This window comes from Eutrigla gurnardus (genome assembly GCF_963514095.1).
Source record: "Eutrigla gurnardus genome assembly, chromosome: 13".
Taxonomy (NCBI): Eukaryota; Metazoa; Chordata; class Actinopteri; order Perciformes; family Triglidae; genus Eutrigla; species Eutrigla gurnardus.
In genome coordinates this window covers 614,861-640,753 of record NC_139936.1, presented here as the reverse complement: position 1 = coordinate 640,753, position 25,893 = coordinate 614,861, and the positions used below count along the sequence as shown (strand labels likewise).

At 46.1% G+C, this 25,893-nt stretch overlaps 1 protein-coding gene across 6 annotated transcripts; it reads right to left on the bottom strand.

The window, feature by feature from the left end:
* Nucleotides 1-25,729, bottom strand: LOC311023477 (far upstream element-binding protein 3-like). 6 transcript variants are annotated; one of them, XM_084025328.1, is made up of 19 exons: nucleotides 25,570-25,723; nucleotides 20,926-21,006; nucleotides 18,402-18,510; nucleotides 17,814-17,847; nucleotides 17,569-17,618; nucleotides 17,010-17,081; nucleotides 16,824-16,881; nucleotides 16,579-16,741; nucleotides 10,419-10,517; nucleotides 9,602-9,703; nucleotides 9,382-9,499; nucleotides 8,765-8,865; nucleotides 8,301-8,439; nucleotides 6,634-6,794; nucleotides 6,287-6,357; nucleotides 5,661-5,746; nucleotides 5,508-5,579; nucleotides 5,133-5,230; nucleotides 1-2,904 (listed from the first exon to the last, which is right to left on the bottom strand). In XM_084025328.1, exons 1-19 carry the CDS (start codon nucleotides 25,660-25,662, stop codon nucleotides 2,896-2,898), a joined length of 1,716 nt encoding a protein of 571 aa, XP_083881454.1. In that variant the 5' UTR covers nucleotides 25,663-25,723; the 3' UTR covers nucleotides 1-2,895. The 6 variants fall into 6 exon arrangements, with proteins under 6 accessions (XP_083881454.1, XP_083881455.1, XP_083881456.1 ...); XM_084025329.1 differs by having other exon boundaries at nucleotides 9,382-9,484; XM_084025330.1 differs by lacking the exon at nucleotides 20,926-21,006 and having other exon boundaries at nucleotides 25,570-25,729.
* Between the last annotated feature and the right edge of the window lie 164 nt (nucleotides 25,730-25,893).

The window sequence follows — 25,893 nt, the reverse complement described above, 5'->3', positions numbered from 1 at the left end:
TCAGAAAGAATGAGCCTGTTTATTAGCCCTCATGTTAATCATCATCATCATCTTCCTCTCCCTCGGCCACCGACAGTCTCGTGGCTCGGGTTCATACACAACTCTATTGTCAATAGAATCTAATAGAAAAATCTGCAGGTTACAGTTAGGACGTCTGTCCATTAGAAAAACAACAGAAACCAAAAGGCTCCCCGTGGGCCCTTCAGGACCAGGGTTCGGGACTAGGAAGATCTAAACCAGAGTGGACGGCTGGTGTCGTGTCCGGTCCTGCTTGTGGGACCTGGGTTACTGGTCTGGGACCTGGGTTACTGGTCTGGGACTGGTTGTACCAGTCGAGCCGGAGCCTGGACCCGGACCACGAGCCGCGTCCACTGGGGCGTTTGCAATTATTTTTCACTACAGCTCTCCTCGCCGCGGCGCCGCCAAGCTTAACGAGCGGCGGGACACTTCCACGCGCCTGCAATGAGGTCACATGGTTTCCGATTGCAGGTGCGTTTAAGTCCCGCCGCCGGGCCGAAACGCGGTGGCGGCGTACGGACGGACGGAGACAGACAGACAAGAAGAGAGAGAGACAGTTAGCCTAGCAGTCTTGAGAAAATAACACACACAGCTTCTGTTTGTTAGACAACATGTGAATTAAACAATATCATTTTAACAGGATAACAAAGCACATCGAACTGGAGAGCACCGCCAGGAAGTGGAAATTTACACAAACCATATATCGACAAACTGAATATTCAAAACTGGATAAAGAGATTTAAATAGACCCCGAACCGGAGAACTCATTATTATCGTCGTCATTATTATTATCATCGTCATCATCGACACACACGAGAAGCAGAACCACCGATTCAACTCAACCGCCGCCAGATCTACGTCAACGCAAGACAAACCTCTCTGTGGTCAGACGCTCGGCGCACGCACTCAAACGCACCATGCACACGATGCTAACACACACACACACACACACACACACACAGCTAACGGCTGAACTCTGACGTCTACAGAGGAACACGACTGCCTCGGATTCACGAGTTAAATACTCCCGTGTTCGTTTATTAGTCAGTAGGTAGAATCGGGGACGCCGACGCTGCTACATTCACCAGCGATGTCGTTACACTAGTAAACGAATAAAAGGCCTATGACAGTTAATTAGCAAATAACTAGCATCACTTCTTTGGAGTCAACTTTATTGTTATTTTTTTATCTAAATGGAGGAAATTCAAAAAACGTGGAATCACAAACGGGAGGCCGATTTTGTTTCTCTCGGCCATTTTTGCGATATGTCGTAAGTGCAGCGAGTTAGTGTGTTTAGTTAACACACACATCGGACAAACATCCATAGTTTGTACTCTTTAACAAAAAAAAAATTCGTAACGCACTTTCAGTGAAAGCTAATTCATACGGCTAAGCTAATGCGAAGAGACATTCGTCCGATGCTGCATTCACTTGCACCGCTCAGCTAGCGCACACAAAGTTTAGCTACGAGTTCACAAAACACTTGAGCTAACAAATATTCAGCTAACGCTGCGTTTGTGTCACGTTGGGAAAATCAGAAAGTACGAACACAGACGCGCTATGTAAAGATGTTTATGCTTCGATTTTTAATCGCCATTAGGTAAAGTGAGATGCGTAGCTTCTTTTTAACGAGTCGATTTGTTTTATTTTAGTTTTCTCGCCAATTATTCACGGACAGTTTTTAAATCGAAAATGGGACAATTTCACCATATTTCCAGAAATGTTCTTACGCGTGTTTGGTAAACGCTAACTCACGCTAAGCTAACGCGCAGTTAACAAACACGTCGCTTAGAAAAAACACGAAGAGACAAGTTTCAATGAATAAAACACAACAGAAACGCTCCGACCACCGTTCTGTCCGCTAACACACAGTTGAGGTAACGCACATCTTTTTGCTAACCTGCGCGTTTAGCTAACACGCTAGTTTAGCCAACACATCGCAAATAGAATCAAAAACTTCATTGTTCAGCTACGTACACTTCTACAAACAAATGGGCAAAGTAGAAATGCAGAAGAACTAAATCACAACAACAATTAAGGTTCACGTTGTAAGAAACATCGTCCCGGTCGAGCGGAGCGGCGACGGTTTAAATCCTGTGGAAGACAAACTGTTTGACCACAGAGAGATCTGGCTTTAGACAACGCAATATAAATCTTCATTTATTCATCATTACATCGTAAAAACTAAAGGATCACTAGAGATACAGGAATAAGAACGATCATCAAACCAAACAGAAATCGCGTGGTTGCGCCTTCGAGACGGCGACTAAACAGGTAAAATTAAAATTAGATCGAGAACAAACAACAAACCCAGCGAGCACAAATTTAGTACAAAAAACACTTTTGTCTCTGACGGTAAAACATTAAATTTCCATCTGACGCTATTAAAATATTTCTAGGCGAAATAAAAAAAAAAAATAACTGAGAGTCAACACACAATCTGACGCATGCTTTAACACATTATCATGAACAAAATAATAATAATAATAATATCTGATTTTCTTACTCAAGACTGCTAAGCCTTTTACCGTTTTCTTATTGGAAAATAAAACTAGACAAAATATAGATTATACTGGATTTTTTTTGTTCAAAGCCACACTGATACATCTTTAAGTTCAAGTTTGATAAAAAATAAAACAAAAAGAAAAACCAGGTCTACACTGTGGAGAGACCAGAGGCTAGTCCAAAAAAATCTGCCCGACAAAATATCAACTTTGTAAGGTTAAAAAACAGAAAAGAAAAGAGTTCGTGATTTTTCAGTTAATCCTTAGTTTTTCTCTACAAAAAGAAGGAGGAAGCGGCAGAGCGTTGCTAGGAAACCCCGATTCGGTTGCCGTTGACGATCGTCCAAGGCCTTCACCGGTGAGGGAGGAGCCTCTAGTGATCCTGAAGAGACAGGAAATGACATCATTGTTGTACGTAAAGTTGTTGACATGTCTGGTCGATGATGGATCCTCGCTTTATTAACGCAAGATACAAAGTAGCTAACGTTAACGAGGTGACACCGTCGTGATGCGTTCAAATGTCATCTTGTCAAATATAGTTTCCTGTTTAATAGAAGCTGGAAGCAGCTTAGAACCATTAAAACTACAACATTATATATCAGCAGATATTAAAAACCCTATCGAGGAGAGATGCCATGTTGGAAAGAAAACCAGAATGTTAGAAACATTTCAAATGTAAAACTTTACGTTCAGATGTTAACAGAAGAACTATGTTTTACTTTACAATAAACTGACGTTTATCCTTTTAAATTATAACTACTACTACTATAGAATATATTACTACTATAAAAATATATCGTTTCTCTATAGCATGATGACGAATAACTTCCTGTTTGTGTTTTTCAATGTTTTCAATAAAGATTCTTGTGTTACTTCCTGTGTTTCCTGTGTGTTAATTCCCGTGTTTCCCGTGTGTTACTTCCTGTGTTTCCTGTGTGTTACTTCCCGTGTTTCCTGTGTGTTACTTCTCGTGTGTTACTTCCCATGTGTTACTTCCTGTGTTTCCTGTGTGTTACTTCCCATGCGTTACTTCCTGTGTTTCCTGTGTGTTACTTCCCGTGTTTCCTGTGTGTTACTTCTCGTGTGTTACTTCCCATGTGTTACTTCCTGTGTTTCCTGTGTGTTACTTCCTGTGTGTTACTTCCCATGTGTTACTTCCTGTGTTTCCTGTGTGTTACTTCCTGTGTGTTACTTCCCATGCGTTACTTCCTGTGTTTCCTGTTTGTTACTTCTCGTGTTACTGGCTGCGTTTCGGATCGCATGCATTTGCGCCGATGCATGCACGAGACTTGAGAGGATCCGCCGGAACTCGTCATAAACACGTCAAGTTCCCACCATGTCAAGTCGGACACAGGTGCACTTCACAGACTTTTTTTTAAACTTTATTAATAATTATATACATAACAAAAACTGCCACTCCTGGGGAAACTTCACGGACTTTGCACAAAGAATATGGCCTACCCAGTGGCGCTGGCTTTCTTCGTCGCTGACGAACTCGAGCCGAGGCATTTGAACTCCCGTTGTTGACGGAGGCTGAGGAATTTTCTCACGTGGGAAATACCACGTGGTAATTCTAACCAACTAGGGCAACGTTGAGGGGAGTGTCTTATGTCCGCACTTATTTGAGACCATCTGCACAGAAAAGCATGCGGAGGGAGGTACCCTGGAGATACCGCAAGTTTTTAAAGTCATGTGACATGTGGCAAAGGGAAGTTATCACCAGCATTTCTGACGTTTTTTTTCCCAGAATGCCTGGTTTTGCGAGGCAAGCGCAAGCGCATGCATGATTCGAAACGCGCCTACTTCCTGTGTTTCCCGTGTTACTTCCCGTGTGTTACTTCCTGTGTTTCCTATGTGTTACTTCCTGTGTTTCCCGTGTGTTACTTCCTGTGTTTCCCGTGTGTTACTTCCTGTGTTTCCCGTGCGTTACTTCCCGTGCGTTACTTCCCGTGTGTTACTTCCTGTGTTTCCCGTGTGTTACTTCCCGTGTGTTACTTCCCGTGTGTTACTTCCCGTGTGTTACTTCCCGTGTGTTACTTCCCGTGTGTTACTTCCTGTGTTTCCCGTGTGTTACTTCCTGTGTTTCCCGTGTGTTACTTCCCGTGTGTTACTTCCCGTGTGTTACTTCCCGTGTGTTACTTCCCGTGTGTTACTTCCCGTGTGTTACTTCCCGTGTGTTACTTCCTGTGTTTCCCGTGTGTTACTTCCTGTGTTTCCCGTGTGTTACTTCCCGTGTATTACTTCCCGTGTGTTACTTCCCGTGTGTTACTTCCTGTGTTTCCCGTGTGTTACTTCCTGTGTTTCCTGTGTGTTACTTCCTGTGTTTCCCGTGTGTTACTTCCTGTGTTTCCCGTGTGTTACTTCCTGTGTTTCCCGTGTGTTACTTCCCGTTTGTTACTTCCTGTGTTTCCCGTGTGTTACTTCCCGTGTGTTACTTCCCGTGTGTTACTTCCTGTGTTTCCCGTGTGTTACTTCCTGTGTTTCCCGTGTGTTACTTCCCGTGTATTACTTCCCTAGTGTTACTTCCCGTGTGTTACTTCCCGTGTGTTACTTCCTGTGTTTCCCGTGTGTTACTTCCTGTGTTTCCCGTGTGTTACTTCCCGTGTGTACCTGTATCTGGGCGGCGTTCCACAGGTAGGGCTGCTGTCTGTAGTATTCTGCTAACGCTGCAGTGTAGTCTGGCACCGAACTCTGCTGGGAAGACTGACCTGGAGACATGAGGACATGAGGACATGAAGACACGAGGACACAAGGATATGAAGACAAGAAGACATGAGGACATTAAGACATGAGGACATGAAGCATGAAGACATGAGGACATTAAGACATGAAGACACAAGGACATGAGGACATGAAGACATTAAGACACAAGGACAGAAAGACAGACGGACGGGCAGACAGACAGGCAGAAGGAGGGACAGACAGACAGACAAACAGGCAGAAAGAGGGATGGACAGACAGACAGAGGGACAGACGGAGGCGTACTCTGTTTCTTGTAGTAGTCCTCCCAGGCCTTACTGTAGTCTGTCATCAGGCTCTGAGGCTGATTCTGTTGACCTGCACACACAAACAGGAAGTCTCACCGTGTTCATCATCATCAGCTGGAAGGAATGATGGAGATACGTGTGTGTGTGTTACCAGGATCTTGTTGTCCAGGGTTCTGCCAGCTCGTCTGGTAGGTGTTTCCCCAAACGCCAGTCAGGAAGGTCTGACCGCTGCCACAGCTACACACACACACACACACACACACACACACACACACACACACACACACACACACACACACACACACACACACACACACACACACACACACACACACACACACACACACACACACAGTTGTTCGTTCATTCTGCTGCTTAATAGTCTCAACCAATCAGAACACAGCAGGAAGTCGCCATCACACAAATCTCTCAAATCAATAATCAAATCTGGTTTTAATCTTTAAATGTGTTTGAATGAGATGAAATATGAATATTAAACAGCAGCTACATGTTGAGACAGAAAATTACATTCTCAACTCAAACTTTCATTCATCTTAGATGGAATGTCAAATAAATAAATATGTATACATTAATCTTATTGCCTTATTTGCAAAATGCCATATAAATGTAAATATTTGGAACAAAAACCCAACTTGAATTGGATCTGTTTTATGAGACTGAAGCTGGTTTGTTTGGGTTTCACCTCCAGCTACATCGTCTGTTGTTAGCTCCATGTGGGTGTAAGAGTGAGACGGGTGAGAGTGAGACGGGTCTTACTTCTGGTGTGCAGCAGGACCCTGAGTGAAGGGACTGAAGCCGAAACCTCCGTTACTCATGATCCCTGAACCCTGCAATCAGAGACTGCAATCTGTTAGCATTCAAACTTCAGGCTCTTAAATCGCAGGATTTCTGAATGGAGTCTGGTGAGAGTTATTCAGTGAGTATTTGTACTCATTAAGGGTCTGTGGATTGTTTTTCTTGAATATGAAAGCATTCATTCACCGGGACACCCGGAGGATCAGAACCTATCAGAGCCCAGAAGGGTTCAGACTCTGATCCTGGACCCTTAGAGTCCAGCTGGGACTGCTGAGCAGGAATGTTTGGAGGTGCGTTTGTTTACGTACCCCGATCTTGTCGTCTATGAGCTGGCGGGCCAGGTCCATCTGCTGGGCGGTGCCCCGGATGGTGAAGACCCGGGTGTTGGGGTCTGTGGAGGGGGGCGGGTTCCTCTGCAGCTCCACGTGGGCCCCAGACTGCTGGTTAATACTCTTAATGGTCTCGCCTCCTGCAGACACACAGTACTACATCAGGTACAAGTACTTGCTCCAGAGTACTACATGGATAAATACCATTATAGTACAGAGGCTAATAACTAACTGAGATTAATGTCGTCAGTTAAACAGAAGGAATATTAAAAACTAAAATGATTATTATGAAATAATAATCTGATGAATCAAATAAACACTAACAAACTCATTCTTGTTTTTAGCTGCGATTTAAATATTTGTATGTAACTGTTCCTATTTAACATTAAATTAGACATGAGTGTTTAATGATGCGTTCCAATCTGATGTGTGTGTGTGAGTGAGTGTGTGTGTGTGTGTGAGTGAGTGAGTGAGTGAGTGAGTGAGTGAGTGAGTGAGTGAGTGAGTGAGTGAGTGAGTGAGTGTGCGCGAGAGTGTGTATGAGTGTGTGTGTGTCCAACAGAAAGTGCTGACTAACAATGGAGCACCAGACGACACACTAACAGAACATATGGTGTTTGAACGTCGCCTACTTGACATCTCTCTTTTCTGGGCTTTTATTGTGAAGGCTGCAGCGCGACCCCGTTGACCTCCACGCAGGCGGATGAATGGCGGATATTTCTAAGCGGTTTCTAAATAGAGGCTGAGTGGGGCTGACGGAGCGGCTGTTCTCTTTCAGGGTCCGAGCCCCTCGACGCCAGCAACGTTTAAATAAAAGCATGAACTTATCAGCTGCACCGCCGGCACCATGACTCAGCATTAATGGAAACTCAGCCAGCTCGGGAGCAAATAAAAACGACTCTTAACTGTCGTGGTGATGTCACGAAATCAAATCCGTGACGGGGATACGATATCCCGATAAATATCTGGAGGCAAAAATCTAAAACGTCAGGAAACGTGAAGGAATAATGGATGAAAGAACACGGAAGTTAAAATGAAAACAATGAATGAATACATTTCTTTTAAATAATTAACATGTTTCATGTATTCTATCTGATGTATCTATACTTTGTTGAGTTGTGATTTCTTTGATATTGAACTTCATATTTACAACCAGACTTCACATTAAATAGCCTTTATTAAGACTGTGTAAAACAGCGCCCCCACCGCCCCCCTCAGTACCCGTTCAGGTGGAGAGTGGTACTGCAGCAGGGAGACAGAAACCCACTAAATGATAAAGAATCAGGATGAAGTTCTGTGAGAAGTTGATGAGGGGAAGCTGCTGAAAGCAGGAAGACCACACAGTAAGTGTAGAAAGCTCTGGTTAAGTTGAAGTGGTGGTTCCTGAGAAACCCAGTAAAACCAGATACTTTTCTAGTACCGGGATTATTTTCTAGTATCAGGATACAATACAATAATTCTAGCATCAGTTTATCATGTAACAGTAGTTTAGAGCCCCTGAGAGGAAATCATAAAATATAAAATAATCGACACATTAGTTATATAAACTCCCTGATTCTTCCTATTGTTGGATATTAATCAACGTTTTGGTGTATTAGAATATTAGTATGCTTGGTGTTTCCAGGTGTGACGCAGACTCCTCCTACCTTTGCCGATGACCAGGCCACACTTGTCGGCGGGGATGGTGTAGGTCACTTCCTGTAGTGGACCGGGGGATCCCATCGTCCAATCACCACGACCTCTGACCCTCCCACCTCGCAGGGCGGAGCCAAAACCATCACGCTCCTACACACACACGCCGTCACAGGTTAGTGTGTGTGTGCGTGTGAGTGAGAGATAGAGTGAGTGAGAGTGTGTGTGTGTGTGTGAGAGAGAAGAGAGAGTGAGTGTGTGTGTGTGTGTGTGTGTGTGTGTGTGTGTGTGTGTGTGTGTGTGTGAATGTGTGTGTGTGAGAGAGAGAGTGAGTGTGTGTGAGTGTGAGAGAGAGGAGAGAGTGAGTGTGTGTGTGTGTGAGAGAGAGAGTGAGTGTGCGTGCGTGTGTGTGTGTGAGAGAGAGGAGAGAGAGAGAGAGAGAGAGGAGAGAGTGAGTGTGTGAGTGAGTGTGCGTTACCTGAGCGGTCTGGATGAGCTCATTGATGAGGTGGACAGCGTGCTGACAGCGGTCTGGCTGACCCATCACCATGGCAACACGCTCTGGACTGATGCCATCATCTGGAGAACACACAGAAAGGTCAGAGGTCAAAACACTTTAATCTGTATCCACCTCGTTCAATCTGGATTATACTGGTGTAAAGAGGCTAGTATTAAACTGGAATCAATGTGGACGGGATTATACTGACTCAGTAGGAGTAGTTTAATCTGGATTATACTGACTCAGTAGGAGTAGTTTAATCTGGATTATACTGACTCAGTAGGAGTAGTTTAATCTGGATTATACTGACTCAGTAGGAGTAGTTTAATCTGGATTATACTGACTCAGTAGGAGTAGTTTAATCTGGATTATACTGACTCAGTAGGAGTAGTTTAATCTGGATTATACTGACTCAGTAGGAGTAGTTTAATCTGTGTATAGTGGTGTAAACACACTCTGGATTAAACTGGTTTATATTGCTGTAAAGTAATTTATTTAGTTAGTCTATCCTTATGTTTACACACTAGTTATTTATTAACTGGATTATACTGGTGTTAAAAGACCAGTATGAACTGGGTTTACTGGTGTAAACAGACCTGCTTTGAACTGGATCCGGACTCCGGCATCGTTCTGGATCTTCTTGATCATTTCTCCGTTCCTGCCGATCACGATGCCGACAGCAAACCTGGGGACTGGAACCTGCAGAGAGACGGACTAGACATGAATGTACCTTTTTAATAGCGGTTCAGAAGGACACTCAAACAGGCTAGCTGTTTACAAATGCTAACAGTGTGCGTTTGTTTGTGCATGTCGTACATCCAGGCTGGTTCCTCCCAGGCGGGCGCTGAAGTCATTGCGTCCTGACCTGAAATCTCCGTCCTTCTCCCTGATCACCTCCAACACCAGCTCCCTCGCCGCCTGCAGGAGCAGAGAGTTTAAATACTTCAGTGAAGGAGAATACATCCTGTGTACTCCTGTACTTAAGAATGATCTGCTGACCAAACACCAAACCTCCTGCTGGAATGTGACTGGTTTCACTGGATCTAGCAAGACCCACGTAAGCTGGTTTACCCCAAAATAAACCGTTTATCTGTGATTTAATATCAATAACCAGATGAAAAGGATGCTGAAATAACTCCATCATGATGGTGATCAGTAAAAAGTGCTGAGTCATGCTTTGTTAGGTCTGTCTGGTTTTCTGAATGGAGTCTGGTTGATGGTGCTAGGCTACGCTAACATTGTAGCTGCTCCATCAACACTCCAAATAAGGTCATCTAGACATAAATACAGCAGAGACCTTGTTGTTTGGACCACAGACAGTCTCTGGTTCCTCCACATAGTCTGGTCTGGTCTCTGGACTAATGTGAGCTACTATCTAGACCTCTGGGGGACCACAGATGAAGGAGACAACAATCCACAGATATTGTTGCACACTTACTGTAGTTAAAATATTTTTTAAATTTCTGCATAATTTGCATCGACTTTGTGTGACAATCACACCGTGTGGAAACTTGTGTATTTGGTGTGAACATATTATGAGACTCTCGTTCTTGTCACCAGTCTGATTTGATCCAGTAAGAGCCAGATCTTGGGCTGGCTTTGAGAGGAGGTTGGCCATGAAACATGTTCTTACCTGGACTTTGTAGGGGTCTCCAGAGATGCGGAGAGGTTTGTCGGCTCCCGTTGGCATCGGACCGTCCTGGATCATCATCATCTTCACGCCTGCTCGTTCCTGACACACATTTAGATAAAACGTATACTTTATTTGTTCTTTACTCCTGCCATTAGAGTGATTCAGTCTAGTTCCTTTTCAAGTGTCCGATCCTTCAATGATCCTTCCCGGCATCACAGATAATAAAGACACCTCGTTAGTTGGTAGCATCATAAGGACTCGGCATGTGGCTCTGGATTGGTTCACCTCTCAAACAAGTCCTGCTTTGCCTGCCTCCCTCCTCTTGTGCTCCTCTTTTCTGTGGAGTCCTACAAGGCTTTAACCTGGGTCCCTACTTGTTCTCCAAATAAATGCTACCGTTGGGGCAAATCATGCGTAGTCTTGACATTTAAATATGCCGTTATGTGGATGACACTCGACTGTATGTCCCATTAAAAGGAGAAATCCAGTCATTTTTTTACCCCATTTCCGTTGTCCCCAGGGTCATCCCAACTTATTAGAAGCAAAAAACCCGACAAAAATTGCCGGTTCGATCCCCGGCTCCTCCTAGCTGAGTGCCTGGTGTCCCTGAGCAAGACACCTCACCCTAATTGCTCCTGACGAGCTGGCTGTCGCCCTGCGTGGTTGACTACGCCGTTGGTGTGTGAATGTGAGTCATATAAACCATTTACCAGCCTTCCAGACTCGCTCCAATGCTCATTGCCCATTGGGGCAAGTTTTATCTGCTTTTTTCTGGGCCTCAGAAAATAATTCCAAGACCTATGCAACACAGGTTGGGTCCGTACGAGACACGACAGCGCTCGTTTAGCTCAAATAGTGTGGCAAAACGACATAAATATGTGTGTTTTTGCATGGAGTTACTCACCTCAAATCACCCCGTAGACATTAGCAGTAGATAGCCGAGCGCGCGCTCGTCCCTCCCAGTCAACGCAGAAACGAAAACGTTTTCCTTGTAATTTTGATTTTGTATCCATAAGGAAACGATCGAACAGTGCAGTTGTCATGTCCGTAATAAATCCATGAAGCTGTTATGTCCATATGTATGACTATGTTACAACATAGCAACGCTAGCTTACAGCTAAACAGCAGCCCGTAGCCAAAACAATGCAAGTCTCGCGCAAGTTCCCGTCTGCCGTCTCCCGACTGCTGTCTCCTGACGTCCTCACTCTGGAGCTGTTTTCAAGCCAGTACAGTGACAAACTTCTTTCTATCGAGCAGTGCCGTCATGTCCATATGACAGTGTAACTACATCGTAAGATTGCTTAGCCTTTGTGACAGTTGAACCTGCTACAGCGACAACAAATCTTGCGCAGTCTCAGAAGGCTACATTTACATTTAGGTCATTTAGCAGACGCTTTTGTCCAAAGCGACTTACAATAAGTACATTTGTCAAAAGAAGGAAACAAGGAAACCACAACGTATCATTGCTGATAAAGTAAGAGCTAAAAATAGAACAAGTGTTAGGTCCTCATCTGAGTAAACTAGTACTTCAGAGAAAAAATGACCGGCGCCAGAACAGAGAAGAGTCTGGACTAGAGTTCTCAACGGGCCTGAAAATTACAGCCCGACCCGACCCGCGGGTTTTTAAACCCGAACCCGACGCAGCCCGACACACCAGCATGAATTGTCGGCCCGAACCCGACCCGAACCCGACCCCCCGCGCGCCTGCATTGTTTTCCTCATACACTTGTTATCACGATCAGACAGACAGCAGACGTGAATTCAAATGAAACTTTATTTAAAATTAAAAGATTTAACACAAACAACCGAAACTTTAAATAGCCTATATAAATAAATATGCCGTAAATAAATATTAAATTAAATCTTCACACAATAGCTATAGGCGTGAGTGCGTCACGCAGCGTCGTCAGGTGTGCGTCTGCCCCATGAAGCAGGCAGCCAGATTGACCAAACGTGAACAGCGATGATTCACAGCAAACAATATATAATTTACAACCTACAATTTTTTTTATTTTTTATTTTTTAATTAAATGTGTTTTATAAAAAAAGGAAGCCCGAGGCCCGACCCGACCCGGCTCATTTGCGTATTTTTTCGGCCCGGACCCGGCCCGAAACTTCGGGTCCCGTCGGGTTTGTCGGGCTGGGCCGACCCGTTGAGAACTCTAGTCTGGACTTTGCTGAGCGACATTTGTTTGATTTCAGCGATGGTGGTACCAGCCGGCCAGCTGAAGTAGAGGAGCGAAGTGCTCGCTTCGGGGCGTGAGGTTTGACCAGTGTTTGAAGGTAGATGGGTGCCGTTCCATTGATGGCCCTGAAGGCCAGTGTCATCGTCTTGAATTGGATGCATGCTGCAACAGGGAGCCAGTGGAGGTCACGGAGGAGGGGGGTCACATGGGAGAATTTGGGTAGATTGAAGATAAGGCGTGCTGCAGCGTTCTGGATACGCTGCAATGGTTTAATCGCATAGGCCGGGAGTCCGGCCAGGAGAGAGTTGCAGTAGTCAAGGCGGGAGATGACCAGTGCTTGGACCAAGAGTTGCGTTGCATCCTTTGTGAGGAAGGTCCAAATCCTGCGGATATTGTAGAGGGCAAATCTGCAGGATCGGGCCACAGCAGTGATGTTGGAGGTGCAGGATAGTTGGTCATCGAGGATTACACCCAGGTTCCTCGCAGTTGACGACGGCAATACTGTGATGCCCTCGACAGTGACCGACAGGTCCATGCGAGGGCAGTCTTTCCCTGGGATGAAGAGGAGTTTGGTTTTATTCAGGTTAAGCTTGAGGTGATGTGCAGTTGTCCAGACAGAGATGTCAGCCAGACAGTCCGAGATGCGAGTTGCAATGTGAGTGTCAGAGGACGGGGGAAAAGAGAGGAACAGCTGGGTGTCATCTGCGTAGCAATGGTAGGAGAATCCATGCGATGTGATAACAGAACCTAGTGATCTGGTGTATAGTGAGAACAGAAGCGGTCCTAATACTGAGCCTTGAGGGACACCCGTGTCCAGAGAACAGGGTTTGGACATAGAGCCATTCCATGTGACCTGAAAGGTGCGATTTGTCAGGTATGATGTAAACCAGGTGAGAGCAGAGTCAGTTATGCCAAGTTCAGCCAGAGTGGAGAGGAGGATTTGGTGATTGACTGTGTCGAATGCAGCAGATAGGTCGAGGAGAACGAGAACGGAGGAGTGGGACGAGGCTCTGGCGTCTCGCAGGGACTCGGTCACTGTGAGGAGGGCCGTCTCAGTGGAGTGGGCAGTCCTGAATCCTGATTGGTTAGGGTCTAGGAGGTTGTTCAGCGAGAGATAGGATGACAGTTGGTTGTAGGCGGCACGTTCCAAGGTTTTAGAGCGGAATGAAAGAAGAGATACAGGTCTGTAGCTTTGGATGTCAGTAGCGTCTAGGGTGGGTTTTTTAAGGAGAGGCTTCACGGTAGCCGTCTTAAAATCCGCTGGAATGACACCTGAGGTGAGGGAGGAGTTGATCAGGGTGGTGAGGAATGGCAAGATGTTGTGTTAGATGTCTTGGAGAAGAGAGGAGGGAATCGGGTCAAGGGAGCAGGTGGTGGCACGGTTAGATGTAACAAGTGCGTGAACGTCTTCAGAGGTGAGGGGGCTAAAGCTGGTAAGACCATCCGAGTTGAGGGTTGGGGGAGATGTCTTCTGGGAGGGAATAGGCGTGAATGAGGAGCTGATGTCATTTACTTTCTTGGTAAAGTATGTAGCAAAGTCATCGGCAGTAAGGGAGGAAGGAGGGGGAGGGGTAGGAGGGGTGAGGAGGGAGGAGAACACGGAGAAGAGTTTCCTGGGGTTGGAGGCAGAAGAGTTGATCTTTGCCAGGTAGAAGGCAGATTTAGCTGCCGAAACAGTTGAGGTGAAGTCAGAGAGGAGGTGGTGGTAGTGAGTAAGGTCCTCGTGCTGGCCCGATTTCTTCCATTTTCTCTCTGACGCTCGCAACAATGATCTGTTGGTTCGCAGAGGTTCAGACAGCTGGGGAGGGAGATGATCGCGCAGGTCGTGAGATTGGGGGACAGAGAGTGTCCAAAGAAGAGGAGAGTGAGGATGGAGGAGGCTTCCTCAGTAGGCATTAAGGAGAACTGTTCTGAGGATGGTAGCGAGGAGATAACAGTTGAGGAGAGAGCGGAGGGAGTGAGAGATTTCAGGTTGCAGCGGCTGGTGACCATTCGAGGCGTAGAGGGGAGGGATGAGGTGGGCTTCATGGGGAGGGAGAAAGTCACAAAGTGATGGTCGGACACGGTGAGCGGGGTAACAGAGAGTGTCGAGATGCCACAGGATCTTGTGAAGACAAGGTCAAGTTGGTTCCCGGCGCGGTGAGTTGGTGGAGAGTGTAAGGTCAAATGCGGAAAAGACGTCAATAAATTCAGATGAGTGCAGCTTTCCCGAGTGGATGTTGAAGTCACCGAGGACGGTGAGTGGTGTGCCATCATCAGGGGAGCAGCTCAGGAGGGCATCCATCTCATCCAAAAAGTCACCGAGAGGACCGGGTGGGCTATAGATCACTATGATGTTGAGTTTGAAAGGAAGGGTGACAGAGACGGCGTGGAATTCAAGTGTTAGTTGTGGCTAGTTGTGTTGACAGCACTAGTGGGAGTCACATGCGCAGACTGCAGTCTCTCATCAGCAGAGTGAGATCGAGCAAGAGCTTCCAAAGCTAGCTAGCTACTACTTGCCATTGTTGCTGTTTTTCGACTCCAGGTGTACTCAAAGTGACCCTCGGGCGACTGTCCAAGATTTGTCACTGTACTGGCTTGAAAACAGCTCCAGAGTGAGGACGGCAGACGGGAACTTGCGCGAGACTTGCATTGTTTTGGCTATGGGCTGCTGTTTAGCTGTAAGCTATCGTTGCTATGTTGTAACATTGTCATACATATGGACATAACGGCTTCATGGATTTATTACGGACATGACGACTGCACTGCTCGATCGTTTCTTTATGGATACAAAATCAAAACTACGAGGTAAACGTTTTCGTTTCTGCGGTGACTGGGAGGGACTTGCATGCGCCCGGCACTCTACTACTAATGTGTACGGGGTGATTTGAGGTGAGTAACTCCATGCAAATACACACATTTATGTCGTTTCGCCACACTTTTTGAGCTAAACGAGCGCTGTCGTGTCTCGTACGGACCCAACCTGTGTTGCATAGGTCTTGGAATTATTTTCTGAGGCCCATAAAAGCAGATAAAAGTTGCCCCAATGGATTAGCATTGGAGCGAGTCTGGAAGGCTGCCAGGCAGGTACAGATCTCGGGCTAGGGAACGTCAATTTTTGTCTGGTTTTTTGCTTCTAATAAGTCGGGATGACCCTGGGGACAACGAAAATGGGGTAAAAAATGACCGGATTTCTCCTTTAAAGTGAGGCACCACCAAAATGTCCTCACTTTTAAACATCCAAATACTCCAGTTTACACAAAACGCTGCTGCTGGGCTTTGAACCGCCACCAAGAGACGCGACCAATTTAATTCAATTTCATTTATAGTGTTATATCAAACAGAAGTCATCTCAGGACACTTAACACATTGAGCAGGACTAGAATATGCTCAAGATTTCAATACAATTTCAAAGTCCCAGGGCCAAGCATTACAGCGACAGTGGCGAGAAAAAACTGCCTTAATAGGCTTTTAGGCAGAAATCTGGTGCAACCCAGGCCCTTGGGTTCTAACTGCATTTGGTGTTGGTAGTAGTATAGTAGTAGTAGCATTAGCAGTAGTGGTGGTATTAACAGAAGCAATAGTATCAACAGTAGTAGTCCATGGCAGCAGGCACAGATGATCCCATCTCGGCCACATGAGACCAAACCTTGACTGGTGACCTGGGAGTTTCAGATCGGATTCTCAGGTTTAAAAGCCTTGAATGGTCCGTCTCCTACCTGTGATGTGTTGGTTTCTAACGGTTCCTAAATCCAATCAGCTAAGCAGACTTGGCTATCCAAGCCCCCATTTTTACCAACTATGTTTAATGATAATGTTATTTTTCAGGCCTTAGCCATATTTAGTTTGCCGTTATTTGCATCCATCAACTGGCTTGTTGCGCTCCTACAGTTGTATTCATCCCAATTCTTTTATGGTGTTTTTACTGCGAAGCACTTTGTAACTTTCTTTTTGAAATGTGCCTTTATATATAAAGTTATGATTATAATAATCACCTGCAGTTGTTTGATGGTGTCGCCGCCTCGGCCAATCACCAGCCCCACCTTACTGGCCGGGATCAGCATCTCCTGCACAGAGGCTCCGCCTTCACTGTCGCCGTGGAAACCTGGACCGTTTCTACAGCGATCGATGATCTGGACCAGCAGACGCTTGGCCTGCCTGGAAACACACACACACACACACGAGGTGAGCAGCAGGTGATGTCATCAGAGGAACTGAAGGTGAATGTATAGAAACTCACTCGATGCTCTCTGGAGTTCCAGTCAGGGAACATGGCCGTTCCATCAGACCTCCGCTGTCTACACACACAACACAGGATTGTGGGTGTTTTAGGGAGGATACAAACAGGCATCCTAATATAAAATCCTCCTAACCAGGTCCTCGGCAGAATGTGGACTCTGGAGGACCAGCATGTAGACGAACTCACCAGCAGCGATCTGGATCTTGCAGCCGGACTCCAACTGGATCCTGGTGATCTGTTCACCTCCTCTTCCAATAACTGGAGGACAGGAAGGTTAGACATGTGGGTATCCTTACACTGGGGGTTCTTTAAAGGTTATGTGTGACATGATGGTTCTAGGTTGGATGAAAGGGTTCTAAATCAGCGAATTACAGGTTCTAGCACAGCTGATAAGACTGAGGTTCCAGGTTCTATGGTGGGCTGTAGATATTAAGTCAGGGGGCTCCAGCTGTGGACCAAGGTTCTAGGCTGGCTGAAAACACTCTAGCTGGGGCTACAGGCTTTAGATCAGGATGGAGGTTCTAAATCAGGTCCGAGGTTAAGGGGTGAGCAGAGTTAGAACCAGTGGAACGTTCTACATCACGTTCTGGATCAAATGCACAAGAGCTGACACAAAGGGATGAAAACATTAAATAATGAAGATAAGCCGAGATGTGGAACGTGTTGCTACGCTCAGCTCAAATCTGATTGGACGTTCAGACACATGAGCAGCAGGAAGCAGTGAGAGGTCAGAGGTCATACTCACTGAAGCCGACCATCCTGTCGGGAACCTTGTAATCCTCTGTGATTACCCTGCTGCAACATATCACACACACACGCACACACACACACACATCACACACACACACACTCAATAAGTGATTATGTTGATGGAGACGGGAGAACAGATCTATAAACACTTATCTACTGTTACACACTTCATGTCTATTTGCAAACACGATTATGATGCTGAGCTCTGGTCACGATGTGAGCGGTGTGATCAATACGTACCTCTGGTGCCCCATGGCTGCTAGCTGGTTACCTACTGAGACACAGACACAAACCTTAGACTTTCCCCTGGAAAGGGACTAAAACTCACCCACACGATCAAAAAGTTGTCTCACTGTCAACAAACACCATAAAACCAGGTACGAAGGTTCTAGCTCTAATGAAAGGTTTTAGATGAGGTGGAAGGTTCTGGTTCAGAATAAATATTCTTGGTCTGGTGACATCTGAGTAAAAGCTAGAGCAAGGTTCTGGGTCGACAAAAGGTTCTAGACCAGGTTGAAAGTTCTAGGTCAGCTCGAGTAGTTAAGAATGATAAAAGTTCTTAAAATTCCAGATTGAAAAACTATGAAATCCGCAGGTCAGAGAGGGGCAGTGGGAGCATTTGTACTCAAATTAGAAGTTTAAAATTCATAAATAACAAATAGAAGTGGTTTGATCAAGAGAAGAGGTTATGGTGCCTGAACTGAAAGGGTTTCTGGTCTGGTGAACTGGTCTACGTCAGGTGAGGAGGCTCTGTCAGGATGCTAACGTACAGAAAATAAACTTTCTAATAAAGAAAGAAAGAATCCGATGATTTAATTCCATCCTCACCTCCGTCCTCTCCTGGTCGTTTCTGGCCGGGGTAATACAGCGAGGGCTCCACACTTCCTGAGGAGCTGTTGAGGTGAGACATGGCTTCTCCACCCATCTTACCCACCATCTGATGGAGAGACAGAGAGACAGCTGTAACACCTGGACATCAACACGGTTCAGTGCTAAGAACCATCTGATGGATTCAACAGGAAAAAGTTAAAAGCTCGGACCACGAAGTCCAGAGTTAGGCAGTCTAAAATCCAGTCACAACAGATGAATCAGGACCTTGAGTACCTGGATCAACAGGTTTAGGATTAATCATGTGTGTACACCTGTTACTTCAATATGTCAAACATATTTAATCAATCACATCTGCTGCTGCGACACATCTCAAACTAAACGAGACTGTTGATCTGGATTTATGGTCAACACAAGGGCTGAACAGGAGTCTCGCCGCAGGGAACTATGGCGTGAGGGCCGATGGTGTAGGCAACAAAAGACGGGGTAGGGAACGAACGATGCGGTAGGGAACGATGGGGTAGGGAACGAATAATGGTGTAGGGAATGAATGATGGGGTAGGGAACGAACGATGGGGTAGGGAACGAACGATGGGGTAGGGAACGAACGATGGGGTAGGGAACGAACGATGGGGTAGGGAACGAATGATGGGTTAGGGATCGAATGATGGGGTAGGGAACGAACAATGTGGTAGGGAACAAACGATGGGGTAGGGAACGAACGATGGGGTAGGGAACGAATGATGGGGTAGGGAACGAACAATGTGGTAGGGAACAATGGGGTAGGGAACGAACGAGGGGGTAGGGAACGAACGATGCGGTAGGGAATGATGGGGTAGGGAACGAATAATGGCGTAGGGAACGAACGATGGGGTAGGGAACGAACAATGGGGTAGGGAACGAACGATGGGGTAGGGAACGAACGATGGGGTAGGGAACAAACAATGGGGTAGGGAACGAACAATGGGGTAGGGAACGAACAATGGGGTAGGGAACAAAGGGGATAGGGAACAAATGGGATAGGGAACGAATAATGGCGTAGGGAACGAATGATGGCGTAGGGAACGAACGATGGGGTAGGGAACGAACAATGCGTTAGGGAATGAACGATGCCGTAGGGAACGAACGATGGGGTTGGGAAAGATGGGGTAGGGAACGAACGATGCCGTAGGGAATGATGGGGTAGGGAACGAATAATGGCGTAGGGAACGAATGATGGGGTAGGGAACGAACAATGGCGTAGGGAACGAATGATGGGGTAGGGAACGAACGATGGGGTAGGGAACGAATGATGGGGTAGGGAACGAACAATGGGGTAGGGAACAATGGGGTAGGGAACGAACGATGGGGTAGGGAACGAACAATGGGGTAGGGAACGAACGATGGGGTAGGGAACGAACGATGGGGTAGGGAACGAATAATGGCGTAGGGAACGAACAATGGGGTAGGGAACGAACAATGGGGTAGGAAATGAATAATAGCGTAGGGAAGGAATGATGGGGTTGGGAACAATGGGGTAGGGAACGAATAATGCCGTAGGGAACAATGGGGTAGGGAAGGAACGATGGTGTAGGGAAGGAACGATGGTGCAGGGAAGGAGCCATGGGTTAGGGAACGATGGCGTAAGGAAGGAATGATGGGGTAGGAAAGGAACGATGGGGTAGGGAAGGATGGCATAAGGAAGGAATGATGGGGTAGGAAAGGAACGATGGGGTAGGGAAGGATGGCATAAGGAAGGAATGATGGTGTAGGGAAGGAACGATGGGGTAGGGAAGGACCGATTGGGTAGGGAACGATGGCATGAAGAAGGAATGATGGGTTAGGGAACGATGGCGTAAAGAAGGAATGATGGGGTAGGGAACGTTGGATTTCACCTCAACACCACAACACGTGGATCGTACATCACCAGGCAGGACAGTGCTTTGTATTTTTACTTGTGATGTGACGCTGGGCTGAACAGTACAGGAGTTACATCCAGGTAAATGTATGAGATCGGTATGATTAATGTCGTATTGTGACTTAAGTATTGTGATAACATTGTATCGTGACGATATAGAATGCTGGACGAACCAATCATAATGTCAATGATCTGTGATTGGTCCAGACGTAACAATATTGTATTTTTAGAAAAGGAATACATCTTCTATTCTTTGAGTATTTAAATGTTCATTTTAATAATAAGAAATAAAAGTTAAGAAAATACATGTTCTACCAATTTATTTAGGAGTGACCCAGACCTGTTTAGGTCTACCCATTAAGGGTGTAACGCTACATATCCCTAACAGACGTTTTTGGTTCAGGATCTCGCTAAAGCACATCACACCATGTGACCAAGCAGCTGATTTACGACGAACTCAAACGGAGCATTAATGAGTTGAACCAGCAAAGATCTGGCAGCAGCAGCTGCTGGTTGGTTTGGGCCAGTTAGCTGGTTAATCAGTCGAACTGAATGCCAATGACAGTTAAACTGAGGTCGGGTTCATCTGAGGATACACTTTAAACATTTAACTTATGACGGCTTCACCTGAATGTGTTGATTAGCTGAAGGAAACATAAACAGACTGGAGGGCGAGTCCTTCTCCTCGCAGCATTCAGGCTCCTCCCACTGCAGAGTCACACCGAGACAAAGTGACCAATGTTAGAGTGTATCGCTGCGTATGTGTGACCTCACTCCGTCGTAGACGGACAGAATCAACGTGTACGTTCAAAGAGCTACAATGAGCCTTCACATTTGCATTTTGGTTGAGAATCTACAGGTCTGATGACAGAGGTTCACACAGAAATACTTTGTTGATCACCATTAGATATTTCTGTGATTTATTTACTGACAATATATCTGTATTTAAGTGCCTTAAGTAACTGTTAAAATAGGAATTATTTACAACTGTTGAATGTTAACTTAACCAAAAAAACATATTTTCTGCTGTGTCTTGTTTTCCCTAATGTACTGCAAAATGTGCCAAACTGTGATCCAAAAACCAGAGGTATTAACCAAACCGTTAGGCCTGTTAGACCCAGACCCATTAGGCCTGTTAGGGCCAGGCCTGTTACTACTACATAGGTTGAGACCACTAAACTACATAGTTAGGTTGAGACTTAACTAGGGGTGTCAACGTCTACACATGTAAACGGGTACACGGATAATAAATCATAACCACTTAGAAAAATCAATAACCATTTACACGTCATTTTTCCTCCTCCTCGTTTATTTCTCACCAATATATACGCCTATAGTATTTTTAGGGGTGATAATGTTGCCTGAAAAATTAACTAACTATACAATTAAAGCTCTAGTCTACGATTTGAAAGGTTTGAAAAAAGCACCCCCCCCCCCACACACACACCCCTCCCCTCTGTGCTCCTCCGAGCTCTATCGTTCTCCCTCGCAGCCTCCCACCTCCCTCTTATTTTACGAAAATAGTTCACCGAAATGTGTTTCTGAAAACATTTTAGGCGAGAAATAAGCTATGCAGTTGCTGAATCCGTCTTTATTTTAGATCGACAACGGTCAGTTTAAAAGATTTGAGAGTTTGCGGGCGGCGGCGCCGTCTCTGGAATCTTGCCGCTCCGCGACGGCATTACACGGCTTCTTACATAGACAATGAATGGGAACATTCCCTCCGCTATGAACTCAGGCAGGACGCCGTTTAGTTTCTACTTCCACAACATGTATAAAGCACTAATAGTGTTTATTACGGCCATGAATGATGAAACATTATTGGTGTAAATACAGCGGGTGCCGGTCGGATTTCTCTCTCACCCCGACTGCAGTACGTCCCCGATCCCAAACTGCTCGGCCATCGCTCTCCACAATTAGGCAATTAACCAGCCCTCATTCAAAACTAATCGAATAGCCCTGGCATACATGATGGGGCACAATGTTACATTGAAAAAAAACCTGCGGCCACAGCCAGTGTCGCGTGACTTCAAGTTGACTCCGGGACGCGATGGCGGCGAAAAGCAAGCTCACACCCCCATAGACGTCGGAACTAGGGGTGCAGCCGCTCTCATCCGCCCCCCATAAGCCTCCCTGCAGCATCCGAGCGCTCTTTCACAGCCTTGCGCAGGTTGAAAACCTGGCTGCGCAACACTGAAGCAGGAGAGACTTACGCATTTGGCCATTTTGAATGCACATAGTGACCTTTTGGATGAATGTGATGTTTCGACCCTGCTTGAAGAAACGGAAAACGACTCGTTAACTGACATTAGATATTGTGTTCATGAATGGAAATCGGGGATGAAATAACTGATATTGACGCCTTCCGGGTCATTAAAAAAGACGTACGGCAAAATCTGGAATGAAAAATGGCACTGTTATTTCATCCCTGAATCCCATTCATAAACACAATATCTAATATCAGTTAACGAGTCGTTTTCCGTTTCTCATTTTCCGTTTAACGAATAATGGGATACGAGTCATTTTTCCGTTTTTCGTTCTTTTATTTTGAAGTGAAAAACGGGAAACGACTCGTTATCCGTTTTCCGATTGTCGACTTCAAAATGAAAGTCATATGGCCGCAACGTCCACGGTCCGTTTATCCAGTCTAGTGCGTTAATCATTGTGTGCGTCTCTCCCCGACCCTCCCAGAAAATAGTTCTGACGTCCATGGACACCCCTCGTCTAAAGTACATAGTTAGGTTGAGACTAAACGACATATTTAGGTTGAGACTAAACGACATAGTTAGGTTGAGACTAAACGACATAGTTAGGTTGAGACTAAACGACAGTTAGGTTGAGACTAAACGACATATTTAGGTTGAGACTAAACGACATAGTTAGGTTGAGACTAAACGACATATTTAGGTTGAGACTAAACGACATAGTTAGGTTGAGACTAAACGACATAGTTAGGTTGAGACTAAACGACATATTTAGGTTGAGACTAAACGACATAGTTAGGTTGAGACTAAACGACATAGTTAGGTTGAGACTAAACGACATAGTTAGGTTGAGACTAAACGACATAGTTAGGTTGAGACTAAACGACATAGTTAGGTTGAGACTAAACGACATAGTTAGGTTGAGACTAAACGACATAGTTAGGTTGAGACTAAACGACATAGTTAGGTTGAGACTAAACGACATAGTTAGGTTGAGACTCAACTACATAGTTAGGTTGAGACTCAACTACATAGTTAGGTTGAGACGACTAAACTACGTAGTTAGGTTGAGACGACCAAACTAAATAGTTAGGTTGAGACTAAACTACATAGTTAGGTTGAGACTAAACTACATAGTTAGGTTGAGACTAAACTACATAGTTAGGTTGAGACGACTAAACTACGTAGTTAGGTTGAGACGACCAAACTAAATAGTTAGGTTGAGACTAAACTACATAGTTAGGTTGAGACTAAACTACATAGTTAGGTTGAGACTCAACTACATAGTTAGGTTGAGACGACTAAACTACGTAGTTAGGTTGAGACGACCAAACTAAATAGTTAGGTTGAGACTAAACTACATAGTTAGGTTGAGACTAAACTACATAGTTAGGTTGAGACTAAACTACATAGTTAGGTTGAGACGACCAAACTAAATAGTTAGGTTGAGACGACCAAACTAAATAGTTAGGTTGAGACTAAACTACATAGTTAGAATAGTTTAATTTGGATTAAAATGATGCTGAAATAGAAAAAGAAACTCAACCAAACTATGCGGTTCTAATGGGACCCCCACATCGGTCTCCTGGTTAAAGTCCTCCACCCAGACCTCCTCCCCATGTGGACTTCGAGGACTCAAACATCCCCCACAGACGACTTCACTTCACGACGTTGTTGGGAACATCATTTAAAGGAGAGCAGGCTGAACAACTGAAAAACTCTTCTTCCGTCTGCACTTTTCCCACATGGTTTCCAACGTGGCCGCTTTCATTATGAACTGTAATGAGCTAGTTTCACATGTGAACGCCTTTATGCTAAGCTAAGCTAAGACCCTCCAGCCTCCAGCACACACAGGCAGGAGTCTGCATCAGCTGGTCTGAACTCATCTGTTAATGAACAAACGAAGGCCGCTGTAAAGAACTACAACCAGGCTTCACCGCAGCGTGACATCACCCAGCGAGATGCCGCATTGGCCAATCACATGCATGTAAGCCCGCCCCCCCCGGCAAGTTATTTAGTGATACAAACGGCGTGTTTTCTACAGTTTATCTCAGTGAACAAACATGGAATGATCGCCACGGTGATACGTTGTAGAGGAAGTATCAGCCGGCTCTCTGCAGGCAGACGTGTCACTCAAACTGGACTTCCTGTGCTGGGTTTAATACGTGTGCATGACAGGTCTGAGATCAGCCTGCAGGCCAAACTACTGAACACAACACAGGCTGCAGTGGAGCCGTCGGACGGCGGGGTCAGACTGCAGCCGAGTTCCTGAGCCGGCCGGACTCGCCTGCAGAGCAACATCAGTTAATAATAGAATATCACAGAGAGGAGAAAACACCTGCATGCACACATGAACCAGGCTGTCAGGCAGTAAAACGTCCTGTCTGTCTGACCTCCGCCTGTCTGTCTACCTGTCTGTCTGTCTATAGGCAGCAGACACACCTCTCTCGGCTGTATATGGCTCTGAGGCGGTTGCATAACGCAGCCTAGTTTCTAACCAACTTACAGTAAACAGCAGCCTATAAGGGGGGGGGGGGGGGGGGGGAATCCGACTCTCACATTAACTGTTGCAAAGCGGATCAGCCCGTATGAACCCCCCCGGCCTGCTGACGGCCGTACGTGTCCCAGCAGAACCAGGTGGAACCCAGTAGAACCCGGTGGAACCCGCGGACGGCTGGTTTCCACCGTGGTTCTGTCTCAACAGGTTGCCTCCTGCCTCAGTGACACGTGTGGCCAAACTTCTGTCCCGCTACCCCCCTCGCCCTCCTCCCCCCCCGGTCCCAAGGCGCTCCCCTCCGGGGTGACAGCTCCACAAACTCCCCCGAAACTAAGTCCCGGATCGTGTCAGCCCGGATAAAGTGCCCCCAAACCCGGCCCCGAGTCCAACTCCCAGCTGCTCTGCGAGCTAGTTAGCATGCTAGCGGTGTGTGAGTGAGCGAGTGTTGACGGAGCGCATAAGTTGGGAGTTAGCAGCGGAGACAAACACGGGCGAATCCGAATAAAAGTGCTTTGGCTCGATCGGAACGGCCCGGAACGGCGGCGTGCGGAGCCCCGGCGTTGTTGTTACCTGCCGGGCCCTCTGTAGAACGTCGGCCAGGCCGTCTGACTTCAGCCCCGGCTGGTTCATCGAGGCCTGTCCCTGCACCAGCTCCGCCATCATAGCGCCACTTGCTAGCCGTTAGCTGTTAGCTGGATTAGCTCGGGCTGCTAACTGTGCTGAGGCTGCCGTCAGAGAGCGGTGAGAGGGCGCGAGGTGTCACTCCGCCGGCGTTTCAGGAGACCGAGAGGAAGTAGATCCCTGAAACCCGACCCGCCGGTCACACAACAACCGGTCGGAGTTCACAGACGCGACGTCGTCTGAAAAGCTGTTTTTCTTGTTTTTGGGAGGATT